The sequence below is a fragment of the Wyeomyia smithii genome, chromosome 1 (assembly GCF_029784165.1).
Source record: "Wyeomyia smithii strain HCP4-BCI-WySm-NY-G18 chromosome 1, ASM2978416v1, whole genome shotgun sequence".
In the NCBI taxonomy this organism is placed as follows: Eukaryota; Metazoa; Arthropoda; class Insecta; order Diptera; family Culicidae; genus Wyeomyia; species Wyeomyia smithii.
Window position 1 is genome coordinate 82,611,653 of NC_073694.1, and position 20,798 is coordinate 82,632,450.

Consider the following 20,798-nt stretch of genomic DNA (forward strand, 5'->3'; position numbering starts at 1 on the left):
TGGAAATCTTAGCTGGAGTTCTACCATTGAAAAACCGCTTCTGGAGCCTGTCTTCTCGTATTCTTATCAAATGTGAGGTCTTGAACCGTCCTGTGATTGAAAATTTTGAGAGGTTAATCGAACTTAATTCTCAAACCCGTTTTATGACATTGTATTTCAATCACATGTCCCAAAATATTAACCCTTCTTCGAATATTCCAAATCGTGTCAACTTATCAAATACTTCTGATTCTACTGTGTTTTTCGATACATCCATGATAGAAGAAACTCGTGGAATCCCGGATCATTTACGCGTGCAGCAGATCCCCAAAATATTTTCCAATAAACATCGAAACATCAACTGCGACAATATGTTCTACACTGACGGATCACTTCTCGATGGGTCCACTGGCTTCGGTATCTTCAATAACAATTTAACCGTTTCCCATAAGCTCGATAATCCTGCTTCTGTTTACGTCGCAGAATTAGCTGCAATTCAGTACACCCTAGGGATTATCGAAAAAATGCCCACGGACCATTATTACATCTTTACGGACAGTCTCAGCTCCATTGAGGCTCTCCGATCGATGAAAGATGTTAAGCACTCTCCGTATTTCCTGGGGAAAATACGGGAACATCTGAGTGCTTTATCCGAAAAATCGTATCAGATTACCTTAGCGTGGGTCCCTTCTCACTGCTCGATACCGGGTAATGAGAAAGCGGACTCTTTGGCTAAGGTGGGCGCAACAAACGGTGAAATTTATGAAAGACCAATTGCTTTTAATGAGTTTTTCGCACTTGTACGTCAGAATACGATCATCAGTTGGCAAGATTCTTGGTCTAGAGGGGAACTGGGAAGGTGGTTACATTCCATTATCCCCAAGGTATCGACGAGCCCGTGGTTCAAGGGGTTGGATGTAGGTCGGGATTTCATTTGCGTGATGTCGCGGCTTATGTCCAATCATTATAGATTTGATACGCATCTCCGTCGTATTGGGCTCGGGGAAAGTGGTATCTGTGCCTGTGGTGAAGGTTATCACGACATAGAGCACGTTGTTTGGTCATGCACTGTACACCGTGACGCCAGGTCTAAATTAATAGCTTCCCTCCGGGCCGAGGGTAGAGGACCAGCTGTTCCTGTTCGTGATGTCTTGGCGAGTCGTGACCTACCCTACATGTCCCTTATATACATTTTCCTGAAATCCATCCACGCCCCAGTCTAGTCCCATTCCTTTCCATCCACATTCAACAAAACGGCAAGAGCACGTCATAGACCTCGATTTTGGAATCAGCAACTGAACCCCACACGAATCCGCTAGGACCTGAGAACCCGAGGCCTTTCGCGATATCTTGGCTTGAACAACAGCGAACAACAACAACGAACCATAACCAGCAACTGAACCCCGCACAATACTTCCAGGCCCCGAGGATTACATGCCCCTGTCCCAGCTCATGACATCGTGGCTTAGCAGAACAAATCCATACATGCTGCATATCCATGGCCATTCGACGATCATCAGACGACCATTCAACTACAAAACATTGATTGAAAAATGTATGCTAGTTTTAAGATAGACTTAATTTCAGCTCGTAGTCGGCAGCGAGGATAAAAAATTTGCTATCATCAGATATAATTGGCGCCGTTAAACATTAAATTGTATTTGTGCCGTGTCAAATAAACGATAGGTGAAGAAAAAAAAAATAACTAACTTCATTCCACTGAAACTGTAATAAAATTTGATAAGAGAATTCGCGATTGTGAGAATTATTAATTGAGCATTTTTTCAATAGATTGCGGATCAGAAGGACATTACTAAAATGTAACAGAAGAAGCTGTAAGTTTGTTATGAAGAAGAATCCTTTGAAATAGTGTTTTGAATATTCAAACTCATCTGATACTAAATAACAGCTTTCTAGCAAAATAAAATTGCACTATCTTGTTTTAGACAAGAACAACCGTTGTTAAAAGTAATATGTTTTGATTGTAACAAAAGATTTATTATACTTGTTTAAGAAAAAATTCATGTGAGGATTTGTTATCATATCTCATTCAGATTCAGTTTTATTATTGAGAGCACTTTGTAATATACAAGATTGAATTAAATTGTGTTGTTTGTATGATGTAGATAAAACCTCGAACTTGCTTAGTAATGTTGTTCTGATCAGGTTTAGCAGGGTTTTTCTTCAAAAGATATTGCCGCTGTACCCCATATATATTCAATTTCTATGATTAAACACTCTTACCATGGCAATCAATCACTGGGAACTCGCAGTGGCAGTTTTGGTTTGATCAGCGACCACTTTCTAAAAAATTAGTTGATTTTTATATTTTATCTGTTATAAAAACACATTTCTTTTGTATTTCTCTTCCCACACAGGTGTAATTTATTTGAAATCACATTTGGGTAGATACTTGTCGGTGGATTCGTTTGGAAACGTTTTGTGTGAGTCGGAGGAGCGTGACGCCGGAAGTCGTTTCCAGATAAGCATCGCAGATGATAACTCAGGGCGGTGGGCACTGAAGAATGAACAACGCGGCTACTTCCTCGGTGGAACACCAGAAAAACTCACTTGTACAGCTAAAGCCCCAGGAAAGGGTGAATTCTGGAGTGTACACCTTGCTGCCAGGCCTCAAGTAAGTTGAAAAATCAGTGAAATCACCGTGTTTTAATATTATTTTTATTCTTCAACATTCCTTCAAATTTCGACAGGTGAATCTTCGCTCTGTTGGGCGCAAGCGTTTTGCTCATTTGTCTGAGTCACAAGATGAGATTCATGTCGATGCCAACATTCCGTGGGGCGAAGATACGCTATTTACTTTGGAGTTTCGTGCCGACGAAGAGGGTCGATATGCATTGCATACATGCAACAATAAGTAAGTGTGCAATTTTTTGCAATAATTATGGTACGCACTTATTTAGTGCATAAATAGGTTTATTGTCTTATACTAAGTCATTACCTATTTTCTCGTTAATAACAGATACCTCAATTCTACTGGTAAGCTAGAGACCAAATGTACCGACGATTGTTTGTTCAGTGCTGAGTACCATAGTGGTCACCTAGCCCTGCGCGATCGCCATGGAGTGTACTTGTCACCAATTGGTTCAAAAGCTGTGCTGAAGTCGCGTTCGCAAACGGTTACTCGCGACGAATTGTTCTCTTTAGAAGACTCTCTCCCTCAGGCATCGTTTATTGCTGCACTTAACAATAAGTACGTTTCAGTGAAGCAAGGTGTCGACGTAACCGCTAATCAGGACGAAATTGGAGACAACGAAACATTCCAATTGGAGTATGACTGGTCTGCTCATCGTTGGGCCTTGCGGACTACACAGGTAGTAAGGAAGATGAACGCTGAATTATTTCAAATTGCTGTACGTACGTATGTGTATTATTTCAGGACCGCTATTGGTGCCTCTCGACGGGAGGTGGCATTCAGGCTACTGGAAATCGTCGATCTGCTGATGCACTATTCGAGCTGGAATGGCATGGTGACGGGTCGGTATCTTTCCGTGCTAACAATGGAAAGTTGCTCTCGACAAAACGTTCTGGACACCTGTTTGCAACTGCTGACGTGTTTGAGGACACTACTAAGTTTTATTTCTATCTAATTAACCGTCCTATTCTGGTTCTGAAGTGTGAGCAGGGCTTCGTGGGCTACCGTGCTCCAGGTAGTAACAAACTAGAGTGCAATAAAGCTGTCTACGAAACAATTTTGGTCGAACGCGCCCAAAAGGGTGTCGTTTACTTCAAAGGTATGTACACATGTATCAAGAAAAGTAAGTTAGGCTCAGTTTATAACCAAACGATGTTGTATAACAAAAAATGGAATGAATGGACTTATAAAAGGCAAGGTTACAGAGTTATTGTTCTGTGACGTAACGAAAAACTCAGATAGTTTCTCTAGCCACTGGCAAATGTGGAAAATTTCTCTCAGAGCTTCCAACACTCAATGGATCTTTTTTTCTGATAGGTCTAGAGATACTTCTTCAGAACCAAACAATGAACTAAAACTGATGTTTCTTGTAAAGGATGAAAACGCTCATTATAGCATTCTAGCATGGTGAAGATGATGATCAATTAAGGTTATTCTTTTTGTTATGTCTAGAACTTATTTATTTATTTATTTATTTATTCATTTATATTTATTTATTTTTTTTTTTTTACTGAAACCAAACAATAATCACGATATCAAAATGGATTTAAGTCTGAAAAGGTTAAGTACTTGGGATGAATTGGTTCACGATAAAAAGCTTATTTTCAAAGAGCACATTGAACGTAGCTTTTGCTTCCGAATTCGACATTTTTAAAAAGGAACTTTCAACGTTTGTTTCCGACGTCAAAGCTATTTTAAATTAGTACGAGTATTTAACCGGGAATATGTAACAATTTATTTCTTTTTGGAAACGTACATACTATCTATAATGTGCGGCTAACGTGGGAGTTGTATAGAAAATTTGGCGGAGATGAAAAGCATATCACTCTATGCCGTATTGAGAAATGTGGGTGCGCTCAAGCAGTCATAGAGACATGTTTCTTGTCATATCCTGATTTCCCATTATTATACATAACGGACAAAGCTAAAGTCCAATAACAATAAAATTCAATAGGGTCTTATGGGGCAACAAGACCTTCCATATGACACTAATTTTGTGAAAATCGGTCCAGCCATCTTTGAGAAAAGTGAGTGAGTTTAAACAGTCTTTGAAACACGTTTCTTTACATAACATTTGAACATCATGTCCAATCATTATAAACTTATTTTACAAATGGTTCAAAAAACAAGCCTGTTCTTTTGATACCAATTTTGTTCAAATCGGTTGTGTAGTTTCTGAGATAATGAAGTTTTGTTATTTTCACATTTTGATATATAACCTCGAAACTAAAAATCCGATTACAATAAAATTCAATAGGGTCTTATGGGGTAACTAGACCTTTCAATTTGCACTAATTTAGCAATTAGTTTCATGAAAATCGGTCCAGCCATCTCTGAAAAAATCGAGTGAGATTGGGAGACCGTCTAACATACACACATACACACACACATGCACACACATACACATACAGAAAATGCTCAGCTCGTCGAACTAAGTCGATTGATATACGAGATTCGACCCTTTGAAGCATTTTTATACCTTTAGTTTTTTTCAGTGATTGCTATACCTTTCTAGTAGAAAGGCAAAAATACATCTTGATGATTTCTACTGGATTCATAGTTTATTCTAAATAATAAAATTGAGTAGCCAACAGCACAATACATCCTAAGATTGCCAAATACGATCCAATGAAGGTATTTCCACTCTTTGCGTTCTAAGAATAGTGATGTTGTATTTCATGTAAATAAATTTCATAATGGTAAATGTATAATGTATGAAATTTTACGCAATACGAAATGATTCCCAATTTCGAACAATTTAATTCACAGCAACGCCGAGAACATTTAACCTTAATAAAAATAATGTTGAGGATACATATTTTATTCTAAGCAGTTGATTTTGAACAGTCTTTGGGTTACGTTTCTTTCCAAATTTTTTGAACTACATAATAAATTAATATGAAATAATTTACTTGTTAGAAACAGCCCGTTCTTATGACATTTGTTTTGTTTAAATAAGCTACAGTCTAATCACAGTGTTATTAACTAGTGTATTATGGGGTTTGGACCTTTCATTTGACACTAGTTTTGTGAATCGATCCAACCATCTCTGAGAAAAATTAGCGACTTTAAGCAGTCTTTGGAATATGTTTCTTTTCAGAACGCGATTTCACATTTTCATACACAACGGACAAAAGAACAGTCCGATTATAATAAAATTCAAAACGGTCTTATGGGGTAACTAGACCTTCACACAATTCTAATTTTGTGAAAATCGGTCCAGTCGTCTCTAAGAAAAATGGATGAGTTTAAACAGTGTCCGAACACGTTTCTTTTAATAACATTTGAACCACATGTTTAATCATTATAAACACCATTAGTTGAGGATTTTCAAGGAAGTCTTTTCATTTGACACCAGTTTTTGTAAAAATTGGTTGCGTAGTTTAGGAGATAATGAAATTTCGTGATTTTCACAATTTAAAACACAGTGCCCAAATTAAAAGTATGATGACAATGAAATTCAATAGCATCCTATGGGGCCTCCAGACCTTTCATTTGCAACGTGAAAATCGGTTCATCCATCTCCGAGAAAAGTGAGTGAGTTTAAGCAGTCTTTGGAATATGTTTCATCTTATAACGTGATTTCACATGACGGACAAAGTTTTAGTCACGGACAAAGTTTTAGTTCGATTACAATGAAATTTAATAGCAATCTACAAAGCATCTAGGCCTTTCATTTTACACTGATTTTGTGAAAATCGGTTCAGCTATCTCTGAGAAAAATGAGTGAGTTTAAACAGCCTCTGAATAACATTTTTTTACATAACTTTTGAACCATATATTCAATCATCACGAAATTAATAAGTTAAGGGTTTTGAGCAAAATCATTTCAAATGACCTGAAAATACGCGAAAATTTAATCGCCTGTTTTTGATTTGAATAAAACTTTGCACACGTATTTGGCTTAGCAAACTGAGCACTTTTCACATATGGAGAGATGTTTTACACCCATGAACGGCGTATGCCTTTTGGCATAGGTTTTATTCGAAGCATTGTAGCCCAGAAACCGTTGTTTGTATAGGAAAACTGTCTGAGAATGAGTTGTAGGGAATTGAAAATGCATCATAAAAAAAATATTCACTGTACAAAAAAAAATGATCAAGCATTCCAATGAACGTATGGTTTTTGCTGAAGAACCACGGATAAATTAGGAAAAACGTGTATTTTCCTAAATATTAATAATTTTTCGAGCTTAAATTCAATATATCTCGAAAACCGATGCCTTCAGAATGTTAACTACCAAGAGCTTTTTGATTCAAAATGACTCTCTGCATCTTTCAAAATCATCAGAATACAACTATTTTGAAAAATGTTTAAATTGGATTTTCTATAAAAATATTAATCTACCCTAAAAAAAATATTTTCCATTTCTCCATCCTGGACTTTTTTTAAAAAGTTGCGTATTAACATCAAGTTTCTTAAAAAAATATAAAAAAAATTCAACTCTTTATTTTTTAAATTGAAATTTAATGTTTTTTTTTAATTTATTTTGGTTGAAAATTTTTTTTGTACAGTGTATATTTTTGTTATGATGCGTTTTTAATTCCCTACAACTAATTCTCAGACAGTTTTTCTATACAACCAACGGTTTCTGGGCTACAATGCTTCAAATGAAACTTATGCCAAAAGGCATACGCCCTTTTAGAATATAATTCATGGGTGTAAAAAATATTTCCATCGGTGAAAAATGCTTAGTTTGCTAAACCAAACAAGTCTGCAAAGTTACATTCAAATCAAAAATGGTTCATATTCGACCATAGGTCATTAGGCGCGATCTTGCTCTTGTGGAGACGGCCTGTTCATTTGACACCGGTTTTATTAAAATCGGTTGTGTGGTTTCTGAGATATTCATGTTTCGTGATTTTTACATTTTAATACATAACCTTTAAACCAAAAATCCGATAACAATGAAATTCAATAGCAATTTATGGCGCAACTAGACGTTTCATTTGCAATTAATTTCATGAAAATCGGTTCAGACATCTCTGAGAAAAGTGAGTGAGAAAAAAAGTTGAACACACACACACATACACACATACACACATACATACATACAGAAAATGTTCAGTTCGTCGAACTGAGTCGAGTGGTATATGACATCCGGCCACTTTTATACCTTTGGTTTTGTGATTGCTATACCAAAAAGTATTTAATAATGATAAAATATATTTCTAACTTATAAACGGTTCGTGTCTTCGGCAATTTCGTAGAAAACAAATTTTTCTTCCAAAAAAAATGTATACTGTACAAAAATTTGTTTGTTCCAAAAAATAATATTTATTTTAGTTCTCAATTCACCAAGCTCGAACAAGCATCAATATTAAGATAGCAATCTCAAAATCTTCAATAACTGAGGGTACCTAATTCAGAACGTCCACAATATTATCTACTGTTTTGCTTTTAAAAAAAAGGAAGGGTTATTAACCATTCCTGTAAATTTTCGTGCTCCTGGCAAAGATAACTTGACTTAAATGAGTTTTCCCGTAAGCCAACGCGGAAGCGACAAACTTGGCGAGCACTTACTGTGCGGCATTTCGACGAACTTCTGCGTACCAGTGCTGCAAATTTTCACTTTCAATAATAGATTCTCAGTTAAAACTGACAACTGCGAATATCAGTTTCAACACGAACGAGCTGAAAGTGAAAATTACTTTACATACATATCATATATATCACTGACATGATTTTCTTTAAAAATTGACACGGGTGACATTCAATATCAGTGTGATGAGAGTGGGAGTGAAATTGCTGTTGTATCATTTTCATTTTACAGTAACGAAATTTCGCAACAATGTACACTATGGGCTTCAAAATTCACAGGAATTGTTAAAAAGCTATAGTCTTTTTAAGCAACTATTTTGAGCTTTAATGAAACTTTTTTTCGCTTTTGTCAACCAGTAATATCTATAACAAGCGAAGAAAATCCGGGCCTGCTAGGAAGGTAATTTCATCTAAAAATAATATCGGGGAAATCAACTTCCCAGTAGTTCAATTGACCAAGACACCATGCCGGAGACATCGGAGATTGTGGGTTCAAGTCCCGTCTGGATGAGAACAACAACACGCAAGGAAAAACTCACCCTCCAGGAAGAGCTTGGAAACGTCAGTCATAATCAGAACCAATTAATCCTTCAATTGATTACGTTAACCACGTAAACATTCTACATAAGAAACGAACTAATCTTAGATTTTTTCTAATCCAAGACACTTCACATCAAAATGCATTCATGTCTAACAATTTCTAAGAATTGTTGACAAAAATGAGTAAATTGTTCATAAAACCGAGTTCTACAGACAATGAGCGGTTTTTTGACTCGGTTTCGGCAGCATGGATTTCTATTCTGTTGTGCAAACTAATGTATTTTGTTAAATTTTGCAAAAAAAATGCAAAACAAATTGCAACTTCCGAACAATGCTGGTAACGAGATGATATGTAAGCAAGTTGTCAGAAAATTGTTTACAAAAAGTCCTTTTACCGAGCTGGGGGGAAACGTTATGTCTTGAACGTAACAAAAGCATGTTTCTGGTTACATAACGGTAATTCTCATTGAAACTTACCGATATTTCATCAGAAACATGTTGCTCGACATATATTCGATGCAATAACACTTCTCGCTGGTAGAATATAACAATTTTAGATCTAAAAACATTCAATTCAGCTGAGCAGAAAAATTAGACCGTATGCAACAAAAACTTTTTTTGTATTTATTTACATTTTCTGACATTGTAGTGCTGCCAAATTGACAGGGTGACTATAGAAAACATAGCTTCAAATAATAGAATTATTATTTTGTTTATTGAATGATTCTCCATTGTATATCGGAGGGGGGCATCTTGCCTCAACGGTGCTTATTACGCCAGGTATCCCTACAGGTGGTAGATAAAACGGTTGAGACATATGGTTTGTCAATTTTTAAATAGCCAAAACTAAAAAAACTATCCTGGTTTCCTAGTGTCATTTGAGAACTTGACCTAACCAATGGATACCGGAAGTGTTCCGGATTTTAGGAGTGTGTTTCAAAATGTGCATTTTTACATCGCGTAAAACTTTTTCTGACATCTTGTTTTTTTTTTAGGTTTATATGTTTCCAATAAACTAGAATTCATTCCGAGTTCATTGGTACCCAAAGGTTGAAAATCTGTCGAAAAACCATAGAGATATAAATGATTCAAGAATGGGTGTTGTTTCTGGCAGTTTTTTCTCTTGTTGGGTACAATCTTCCTTGGGCACCCTAGTGTAACGCAAAGAAACTTTGTGGGTATGTAGGCCTTACTAAACCAAGCAACTTTGCAAACTTTTTTTGAAAATTTATCTGGACTAGCATTTGAAAAGGTTTGGAGTATTCACACCTTTTTCTTATAAATCAAAACACAAGTTGACAGTGGATAGCTAGAAAATTATCTGAACTTTTATTTAAAAATATTAAAAAATTGAATTTCAGATCCTACACTGAAAAAATATAATTTTTAAATACAAAAAGTGGTTTTAAAAATATCGGTTATTTCAGATCTTTTTCGAATAAAGGTTTTTAGATAGACAATTTAGTTGCCTAAAACTTTTCGGAACAAACCACAGTAGAAACTACTTAAGAAAAAAAGTTTTTCTAACAAAAACTTTTTCGTGTACTATGTACCCAACAGTAAAAGAACTGCAGAAAACATACTTAACTAATTCATATCTCGATGGTTCCTCGACGGATTTTCAACATTTGGGTACCAATGAACTCGAAATGAATTCTAGTTCATTGGAAACATGTAAGCCTAAAAAAAACAAGATATCAGAAAAAGTTCTATGCGTTGCAAGAATGCACGTTTTGACACACACACTTCTAAAATCTGGAACATATCCGGTGTCCGATAGTCCCGTCAAATTCTCTAGTAAGTTTTGGAAACTAGAATAGTTTTCCAGTAAAATGAAACCGATTTCATTAAAGTTGATTCATTTTTCGTTATATTAAAGCTCTGACTATTTAAAAATTGACAAAACGTTGAATGTCATAATCGTTTTGTCTACCCCATGTAAATCGATTTCTAAAGTATAAGCGCTTCGTGGGTCCATTTAATAAACTCCGATCACCTTTTAAATTTTCGTAGCTTATTCACGAGGTCAATAGGAAACTGTTTCAGCCCGTCGCTAATTAAGATCGATAGTTTCAAAAATGGCCGTATAAAATGTGACCACTCTACTGTATATCATGAAGTATAAATTCATTAGTACAACATAATATTTTTACGCTTCAGGACAAAATGGAAAATACTGGAGGATTGATGGAGAAGGAATAGCTGCCGATTCGGATACACCGATTGATGGATTTTATATCGAACTACGTGAACCTACACGCATCTGCCTCCGATCGAACGATGGTCGGTACCTTGGAGCTACCAAGAATGGAACATTCAAACTCGTGGATACCGGATTCGAAACTGCGACTCAATGGGAATACTAAACAGTTAAGTGCAATGCGTAGTATCTCGTCGGTTCGAGTACATTCGCACTCGAAATTTTAGCATGTTAGGTTACTCTTCTTCTTATCCAACTTTATAAAAAAAATCAAAAAACAGATTCCTTGAAGGAAAACAAATCTGTTATTCAATCATTTCACAAAGCAATCAATTTCCTTCATTCCTCTGCTGGATCCCAAATTTTATTTGTAAATTATTTTTACTGTTCTGATAACAAATATTATATAAAGACCCTAAAAAACAAATAATATGAAAGAAAAAAATACACGCATTATGTAACGTAAGGCTTACTTTTGAATGAACTACTATACCATCATTCTGAATATTCCTTCTACGAAACATGCCTACATTTATTGTAACAACCATCAACTGGATACATCAAAAATTGAACTATATACTTATAGATCTGATCTGAATAGATCATTATTTGAAAAAACGTAACTACCATTACAGTAGATATGATTAGTAAGTAAATATTCAAACATGCAATTTTCTCCCCCTGTCTTGTTCTCTTTGATTCGAATTATTGTTGTTCAAATCTACTGTTCACCATTAATAGATTGTTTGCGGTAGGTATTCTTGAAGTAAAAGGAATACGTCGAAGGCTTAGAAAATGTGACGGCTTTCGAATACTGAGAATTTCGAGGATGCCTACTAGCTAATTCCTTAATTAGTATTCATTATCCTCATAAAAAGCATTCATCACGTGGAATAGAACCAAGTACTGCCAAAATTTTACCAATGAAAATACTCCGGAAAAAACAGGTTCATCGTAAGCTATCGGATATTTTCAATAGTAAAGTCACGAGAAAACATTATTGTTGTAAAGTAATTGTCTAGTTTTTGTTTAAAAAAAAACTTTGAAAATTATGCTAGCAGGTGTATGTAAAATATTTATTTATAGTGATCAATATGTGTTTATCGACTAACCTTGTGTTATAACAATTTGAGTTTCGATAGACCTACAACTAGAAATATTTGAAAATCCGCAGCAAGTTTAGCGCGAAAAATGTATTGTATAGCGGTTGAACAGGCCGCAAAAAAACTTTTTACAAGTAAACTATTATACGAAATATTTTATGATGAATATTTAAGACAAAATCATTATGCAGATAAATGACGTACGTATGTGTGTAATCAAATCAAATTAAATAGAAATAAACGGTAATGCATCAGATTACTGATATGTGTTGTTGCTTTTCTTTATTCCAATAACTAACGATAGATACGCTATTGAGGGAGTATCCTCATCCTTAGTTTTACAAAAGGTGGTTTTCTCTCATATATTTTTTTTGAGGTGAAAAAAGCAACATAGAGGAACATGTTGTTTGCTTTTTTTGTAAACGTAAGTATGGACATGAGAAATGAAATTTTCAAAAAAAAATCACAGGAGGGTTGTGTGCAAAGCCACGTCCGCAAGGTTGAAGTAGAATACTTTTACACAGTTCTACTTACGGCTGTACATTAACCTACGGCCGGGCGAATCGGTTCGCGCCGCTTTTTGCGTTTAGTCTGGCAGAGGCCTAATGCGCACGGCCAACACAATATTTATTCATTTCGTCAATCAGAAGTAGACAATATACAATATTCAATATTCTAATACAATGTTAACTTACAAACTATTTTTTTAATAAGCGTTGCGGTTGCGTATTGAGCTAAAAAAGTGTTTAAGTTCATGCCGAGACATTGCAGAGTCAATGGTTTCGCAGTATTGATTGTAAGTGGCCATCATACGATTCAAGGGTCCGAATTTTGCATAATTTGTGCGGTAATGATTGGTGGCAAACGTGTTTCGATTTCGAAGTTGTCTAAGAGGTGCGTAGAAATTTAACTTAGATAAAAGTGTAGCTGAATCAATGCGCTGCGAAACGATGTCGTTTACAAATGACACTATTGCGAATTCACGACGCTCTTTCAATGATTGTATGTTTATGAGCATGCAACGAGCTTCATATGATGGAAGAGGAAATGATGTTCAACCTAATTTACGAAGAGCATACAATAGAAATTGCTTTTGTACCGATTCTATTCTTTCTTCGTGTGTGATTGTATAGGGTGACCATACAATGCTGCAGTATTCCAGTATCGATCTTACATAGGCTATATATAATGTTTTGATGGTATACGGATCCTGAAAGTTGTGACAAAAGCGCTTTATAAATCCCACCATGTTTTTAGCTTTGTGGATTATTGTGTTGTAGTGGTCAATGAAGGTTAGTTTGGAGTCTAAGACAACTCCCTAGTCCCTAACTCTTTCACAATTTGCTACAGTTTGGTTTCCTAATGATATTGTAATGTTTGGTGTTGTTCTTTTTCGACAAAATGATATGTGGTTGCATTTTTTTACATTTAACTCTAGTAAGCTTTTTTTACACCATGTGTAGAATATGTATATTTCATTCTGGAATGCATTGATGTCTTCTTCATTTCTTATTTCCAAAAAGAGCTTCATATCGTCGGCATAAATTAACACTTTTAGTTTTTTGAGAATAAAGGAAACGTCGTTAACGTACAAGATGAAAAGAAGAGGTCCTAAATGAGAGCCTTGGGGAACACCAGAAGTGACTAGAATCGGATTTGAGTTTTGTCCGTTAAATTTAACTATTTGTTGGCGATTGGTTAAATATGATTCGAGCCACTTCAGGAGTTCTGGCTCAAGTCCCATTTTTTGCAATTTAAAAAGTAGCATTGGTATGTCTATGCGATCGAATGCCTTACTGAAATCTGTGTAAAGAGCTTCTACATGGTTTCCATTATCCATTGCATTCAATGAATAATTTATAAATTCAAGTAAATTGGTCGATATTGAACGGCCCTTGAAGAAGCCATGTTGCTTCTCAGTTATTCGGTTTTTAATTTGGGAAAATAGTTTTTCATTTACAATTGCTTCGAATAGTTTAGGAATGCAAGAAATTAGGGCTGTTCCACGATAATTACGTATGTCGGATTTCCGGCCTGATTTGAAAATAGGCACTAGAAACGAGCTTTTCCATTTTGATGGGAAGCATCCATATTCCAATGACATATTGAAGAGCCAGAACAATGGAGCTGTAAGTTCCGTTGCAAGATTTTTCATAAATACTGGCGGAATTCCGTCAGGTCCAGGACCTTTAAAGGCATCTAAGCTATTCAACGCCTGAAAAATATCCTGCACATGAATTTGGTTTACACCAATATCCCTCGAGAAGTTTGGATAAAATGCAAAATAATCTTGGTCGCGATCCTCTTCAGAAAATGTTGTATAGATTTCTTGGAAAAATTTCGCAAAAAGATTGCAAATCCTTTCCGAGTTATCCCCGACATTTTCGTCAAGATGCATTATAGATGGAAAATTGTCAGATTTTAGTTTAGTTTTCACGTAACTATAGAAGTTCTTCGGACAGGATTTTATTTCAAGTTCAGTTTTTGCATTATATTCATCAAACGCATTACTGATGGCAAGATTCAGTTGATCACATATATCCAAATAGATTGCTAAATTTTCACTACTGTTGTGTCTTTTATAGATTTTATGTGCTTTTTGTTTACGGTTTTTCAATTTTTTTATATGACTATTATACCAGACAGGATTTTTTGTATTTCCAGTACGTCTCCTTTTCTTCAGAGGTATTTCCTGTTTAATTATATCAAATAAAATTTCATAAAAAGTATCCACCGCCACGTCAACATTTCCTCTATTCTTAAGAATAAATTGCCAGTTAACATTATTTAATCTATTGCGAATATTTTCATAATTTGCCTTTCCATATTCAAAGACTTCCTCGTATTCATAGTCGTTGGGTTTTTGGTGCGCATGTATAAATAAAGAGTATTCGATTGCCGTGTGATACGCCTCATTTTTCCATAGAGGATTCAATGATTCAGTCACACAGAAATCATCATAAATGTTTGTAAATGAAAAGTCTAAGTAACAGTTCTGTTGGTTTTTGATGTGGTTGATTTGGTTCAGTCCGAAATTTGCGGTTTTGTCAAAAATAAGTTGCAGTGTTTCATTGTCCCCAACGACTGGAAGAAGAATACATTCATTTTCTGAGTCCTTCATGAATTCTGCATGGCGTTGATTAAAGTCTCCATAAATATGGATTTTAGCTTCGGGAGAAAGTTGTGACAAAATTTGTTCAGTAATTTGGAAGAAGGTTTCATAAGTGGTTTTGTGAGCCTGGTCAGGCGGAAAATACACTGAGGCAAACACGTGTATTTCACCTGCTATGTGGGATTTAACCCACACATGCTCAAGTTCCTTAACTTTTGTTGTTTTGATAGTTTCGGAACTATAGTTAGACGAAACAGCTATCAATACTCCGCCGCCTGACTTCTTTTGCGACTCAACAAAATTCCTATCATCTCTGAATACATTATAGGCACTACCAAAAATTTCTTCACTTTTTATACTTTCATCCCAGCTGGTTTCAGTAGCCAGGATAATAGAAAAGGATGCGCTAAGTAAATTTTCATAAATTTCCTTCATTTTTGCAGGGCTTCTCATGCGATTGAAATTTTGACAATAAATTAAAATTTCATTCGCATTCTGTTTCAGTGAAGAAATTTTGGGAAGTAGGTCGATTGACTGAGAATTGTTTACCTCTTTCTCATAGAAAGGAGTCATTATTTCCGAAAAATCGGTTTATAAAATTTGTCGACACTTTCCCTTGCGCGTTGTAGGGATTGAATCCTCTGGTTGTTCAAGTGTCTACTATAAGAACTAAGGTCTTCGGAAGCCGCTTGTTTCGGTACGCCGAATTCTTCAATTCTTCAATTCCTCTGATGCCAAAGTAATTTGTATGCTGGTTTTCGTCATACCGTCGTAGCAAACCGTTGGGTCTTTGTCATGCATGTACGCAAGGTAAAGACGTACAAGGTGCATAATTTTTGGATCTCGTAAACGCGCCTTCAGAAAACGCCCGTCTCCAACAGCTGATTGTTGTGTTAGGTTGACAACAGGAGGCCGCATGGGATCGAGCGACCACGATGTTGGGTGCGATTCTAATGTTGCTGACGAAGTAGTGTTCTCATTTGGTGGTGATTCAATATTATGTTGGTTCTGGTTGTCTGAACGGTAAGGGTTTATGGTTTCACCCTTCCGGAAGTTGATGAAATTTGGAACTGCGAGGCCTGCTATAGGGTGGTTAATAGTTGATGGTGGTCCGGCAAATTTAACTTTGGCGGTTGCCAGTAATTGTTTATCCGATCCATTGACACGGATCTGGTCGTTTTGGTAAGTGTGTGTGAACTTGTGGTTGTTGTTGATATAGTTACTATTCGTTGTCTTGTTACTGTTGCTGTTGGTGGTATGGTTTCGATTGCTGTTGAAGTTTTTCGATTCAATATATTGTCGCCTCCTGCGTTTCCTGTTTCGTCTAGATTTTTCGGCAGCCTTTTCTTGGAGCCTACGAGTCCGTTGTCTAGCATCATATTCCGACCAGTCTGGCATCCAGCGCCATTTATTGCCCAAAAATCGCCATCCTGGCGCAGAATGGTCCATTAAGGGCTTCGTAGCTTTATTGTTAGCTGCCAAAGTTTGATTTAATTCTTCATGCAGTGACTTGTGTTGTTGTGATGCGCTAGTTTGATTAATTTGGAGACTGGTAATAGCTCCAGAGACAAATTTTACCTCGTCTAGAATTTCACGAAGAGCAGAATCAGCACTAGACTGCGCTGAACCGGTTTCAATTGTAGCGAGTAGTTTGTTTATTGACCCTGTCGTTGAGTTTGTAGCTGCTGCTGCTGCTGCTGTCGCTGCTGACTTAGCCATTGCTTCAACAGCTGCTGAGGTGTCCGAATGTGTATCAAGAAGTGTTGACATTTTGTTTTTCATTTCTGCGGCACTGGCTTTGTTGCTGCTCGCGGCGTTGGTGATGGAAAGTTTAATTTCATTCAGGCTTTTTTCAATATGCTCCAGCAAGTTATCATGAGTCGCGCTGAGATTTTTATAATTTGAAAGCAGCTTATGGTTTACTTCCAGCGTCTTTCCGATGTTTTCTGAGATGTTTCTGAGATGAGATGTCAGAGCCTTAAGATTTAGGTCGGTCACGAACTTTTCCTGGCAGTCTTGACATAGCGGCAGCATAAAAGTCCGCAGGATTTCCTCGTGATTTCTTTGTGCACCAATGCACGCAGCATGAAATGTTCGGTTACAGATTCCGTGACAACGTCAGAGGTAGCGATTGTCACCTTGCGCACAGTTTACGATACCGCACTTCATTGCACTCGCGACGTTAACAAATGACCGTATCAAGTAAAAACAAATAAACTACTTTTGAATGCTTGCGCGCGTTCCACACGTCGTCGGTTGGATGAAAAAAAAATGTTGAGGTACAAAAAAAAGTTAAGTAGTAAAAAAAATGTATATATATACTATAGTGCAGCACGCGCGTCCGAACTCGACGACGGTCCGTAAGAGACTAGAAAAGTGTTTTCACATTGAAAACTAGTCACGGCTTTACTGGAGTAAGTGCTAGCAAATGCATCTACCGCTAATACCGCCGCTCTCCTACGAAAGCGCGTCGTTTCATGTGCGGAACAGGGTTGATATTTGTTGACACTCTTGAGTGAAAGTGAAAAAAAGCATCCATAAACGTTATTTTTTTACAATCCTTTCAGAGTACTCCTTCCCGCTTTCGCATGGAAGTGAACTGTCAAAACACCTCATTATATTTCATGCGATGAAAGCAAGACAACAAAATCAGTTTATCAGTTAACGAAGATTGTCAAGGCATCGGTCAGTGCCAGTGAAAAAATGTTTCGGTGAGGTTCATTTTGGTTGAGTGGACTGTTTGTTTTTCTTTTTCGCTTTGAAGTGAAGATCATTTGGTTGGATTTGTCGTCAAATTTTATTCCGTAACCGTGAACGATGCGCGCGATCTATTTCATCTGGGTATAACAGCACGTTACTAGGACGAAAATCTAGTGTATCTGAAAGAGTGCTGCGATCATTGGAAGTGAAAATTGAAAATGATTGGCTATAATTTTCGAAGAATTTTGCTGGGGAAAATAACTTTTATGAGCACTGGTGGAATAATATTGTGAGTTTCACTGAAACTTATTCGCCGCGCTATAAACCGAAACTCTGAAACCAAATGCCCTTCTTGGTCGCCGAATCGATTTCATTTTCCTCGGGACACTGTAAGCAACAGCCAAAATTAAATCTTCCTGTCTTGGCAACCCTTTCCAAAATCAAAACAAACTTCGATTCAGGCAGCACACTGAAGGCGACGTCAGAGGAGCCATTTTTACAGATTACTCTAATATAGATTGATATCATAATGCTTAAAACAGAAACCACGAAGTGAGTATATGATCCAATAGATTTTCCTCTGGTGATTAGTAATCCTTTTTAGTCTCCACTGTCTCCAGCAGTGATTTCTTCAAGGATTTTTCCGATTCTTTAACAATGAAGGTTGATGCAAATAAAAACAGCATACATCTGGCAACTCAGCGCGGCCTTTGATTCAAGCGCGGTGTTTGGATTAGACCGCGTTCAGTTTTGGGCAAATCTCTTAATATCAACAACGAAAAATGACGCGCGTCTAAGCACACCCGAACTGTTTCGCCGTGCCGCTTTCATTTACTCCCTATAACATCGGCCTCAGGGAAGAACCGGCTGCACCTACCGCTGAGGCTGATACCATACTGCTACTGGTACCCAAAGCTATTAACTCTTCAAATTAAGTGTTTTATTTGTCCTCAAAAGAACAATTGTTCAATTCCATATCGGATATAATGCAATCGCATCTCTGTAATATTACCGACAGTAATATTCTTCTGAACAAAATGATCCAACATTTCCATTAGAGGAAGTGCCGGCTGATGTACGGCAAAATACTCTCCCAATCGCTCGCGTTGGCGTTCAGCCTGGTAGAGGCCTGAGACGTGGTGACCAACCACAGGGCAAGTGATTTGCTTAATTCGAAGGCAGCTACAGGCGCAACCCGCTGCTATCCTCTGTTACTGCTGGCTGAGTGCTGATATCTGCTGCTACTGCTGTCAACGTTGTGGACGGTCCATCCAGCTCCGACTAATGAATGTAGCTAGTTTTCCCAGAAACACTCTTTTATAGCCGAGGGAGCTACGAAATAGGCCACGCCTTTCAGTTCAGTTTTTCCATTCCCTAATGTTCTTCAGACGAATTATTCCACAATTCGCATATGATTTTTGTATCCAGCGAACAAACACCGATGGTGCTCTCACACACGCAACGGTTTTAACCCGTAGGTATCTTATTGCGGTTTGTAACATCAAGCGATTTTGTTTGCTCGCTGTTGCGTGTTGCATCCAGTGTTGATAAAAGTCATTTTCCCCAGCAAAAATCTCCGAAAATTATAGCCAATTAGTTTCAATTTTCACGCATATATCAAGATGGCCTGACAACGTAATTTTTTTTAATTCTTTTATCACCAATATTTAGTGGTTAATTTGTGAGTTCGAAATCCAATTTGTGGTAATTTGTGGTTAAGTGGTTTCCGAGAAATTTTCAAAAAACTAAGTCAAGCCATCTTGAAACATGATTTTTCTTTAAATGAATCGGACAACGATGATATATAAATCAATCGAAAGCTCTTAATTTATGGTTCACGAAAATGTTAATTTTAAAGTCATAATTATTAGTGTTTGTACAGAAATTTGTGTTTTTTTGTTCACGTAGTTCTACGTTTTGTTTATTTGTTGATGACGCTGCTGGCCGCTAATGGCGTTGGCTGTTTGCGGTGTTTGTCATTGCTATACTGAGCGTGCGTTTGGGAAATATGCTAAATATCGTGAATTCAGGGTTGATATTTGTTGACACTCTTGAGTGAAAGTGAAAAAAAGCATCCATAAACGTTATTTTTTTACAATACTTTCAGAGTTCTCCCTTCCCGCTTTTTGCATGGAAGTGAACTGTCAAAACACCTCATTATATTTCATGCGCTGGAAGCAAGACAACAAAATCAGTTTATCAGTTAACGAAGATTGTCAAGGCATCGGTCAGTGTCAGTGAAAAAGTGTTTCGGTGAGGTTCATTTTGGTTGAGTGGACTGTTTGGCTTTTTTTTCGCTTTGAAGTGAAGATCATTTGGTTGGATTTGTCGTCAAATTTTATTCCGTAACCGTGAACGATGCGCGCGATCTATTTCATCTGAGTATAACAGCACGTTACTAGGACGAAAATCTAGTGTATCTGAAAGAGTGCTGCTATCATTGGAAGTGAAAATTGAAAATGATTGGCTGTAATTTTCGAAGAATTTTGCTGGGGAAAATGTCTTTTATCAGCACTGATCGAGATTCGGGGAACTCAGCCAACACACTTGCTCTACTACAGGTAGCCCAACAGGCGCAGAATGGATATGTGTAAATTTGTTGACAAAAAGGATACCGGTAACAAAAATGTTCTTTCAAAGGAAAGCAATCCAAATTCGACGGATTATTTTTCGAGCGCACAGAGAAGTAACTCGAGTGGAAACCTGGCCAAAATTATTTTCGCTACTGTTTAGTAATATGTTGGAAAATATTTGAGTGAGAAGTGGAAGTGGCTGGTTCGAGTATTGTATCAAAGAGTAACTCTAATAATCACGCACATAACTTGATGTTTACATTTACATAGCCTATGTGGCTTCATTAATGTTATTGAACAACTCGTATAATTTGTGTTCGCAAAACGGGCAGCGAAACAAATCGAAGAATTTGCAAGAAAAATGATGTAGCAAAATATCTTCATTTTGAATTTTCAA

The 20,798-nt window shown here is 36.8% G+C and overlaps 1 protein-coding gene across 6 annotated transcripts in view; it reads left to right on the forward strand.

The window, feature by feature from the left end:
* LOC129718565 (protein singed) overlaps positions 1-12,279 on the forward strand; it is a 98,395-nt gene extending 86,116 nt beyond the window's left edge. For 4 of the 6 annotated variants that reach the window (XM_055669446.1, XM_055669449.1, XM_055669447.1 and 1 more), the window contains 5 exons: positions 2,358-2,614; positions 2,691-2,854; positions 2,960-3,314; positions 3,377-3,731; positions 10,874-12,279. In XM_055669446.1, the coding sequence (XP_055525421.1) occupies positions 2,358-2,614; positions 2,691-2,854; positions 2,960-3,314; positions 3,377-3,731; positions 10,874-11,079 (1,337 nt within the window). In that variant the 3' untranslated portion in view covers positions 11,080-12,279. The remainder of the gene's footprint in view (positions 1-2,357; positions 2,615-2,690; positions 2,855-2,959; positions 3,315-3,376; positions 3,732-10,873) is intronic. The other 2 variants (XM_055669448.1, XM_055669451.1) reach the window with 1 other exon arrangement.
* Positions 12,280-20,798: the final 8,519 nt, after the last annotated feature.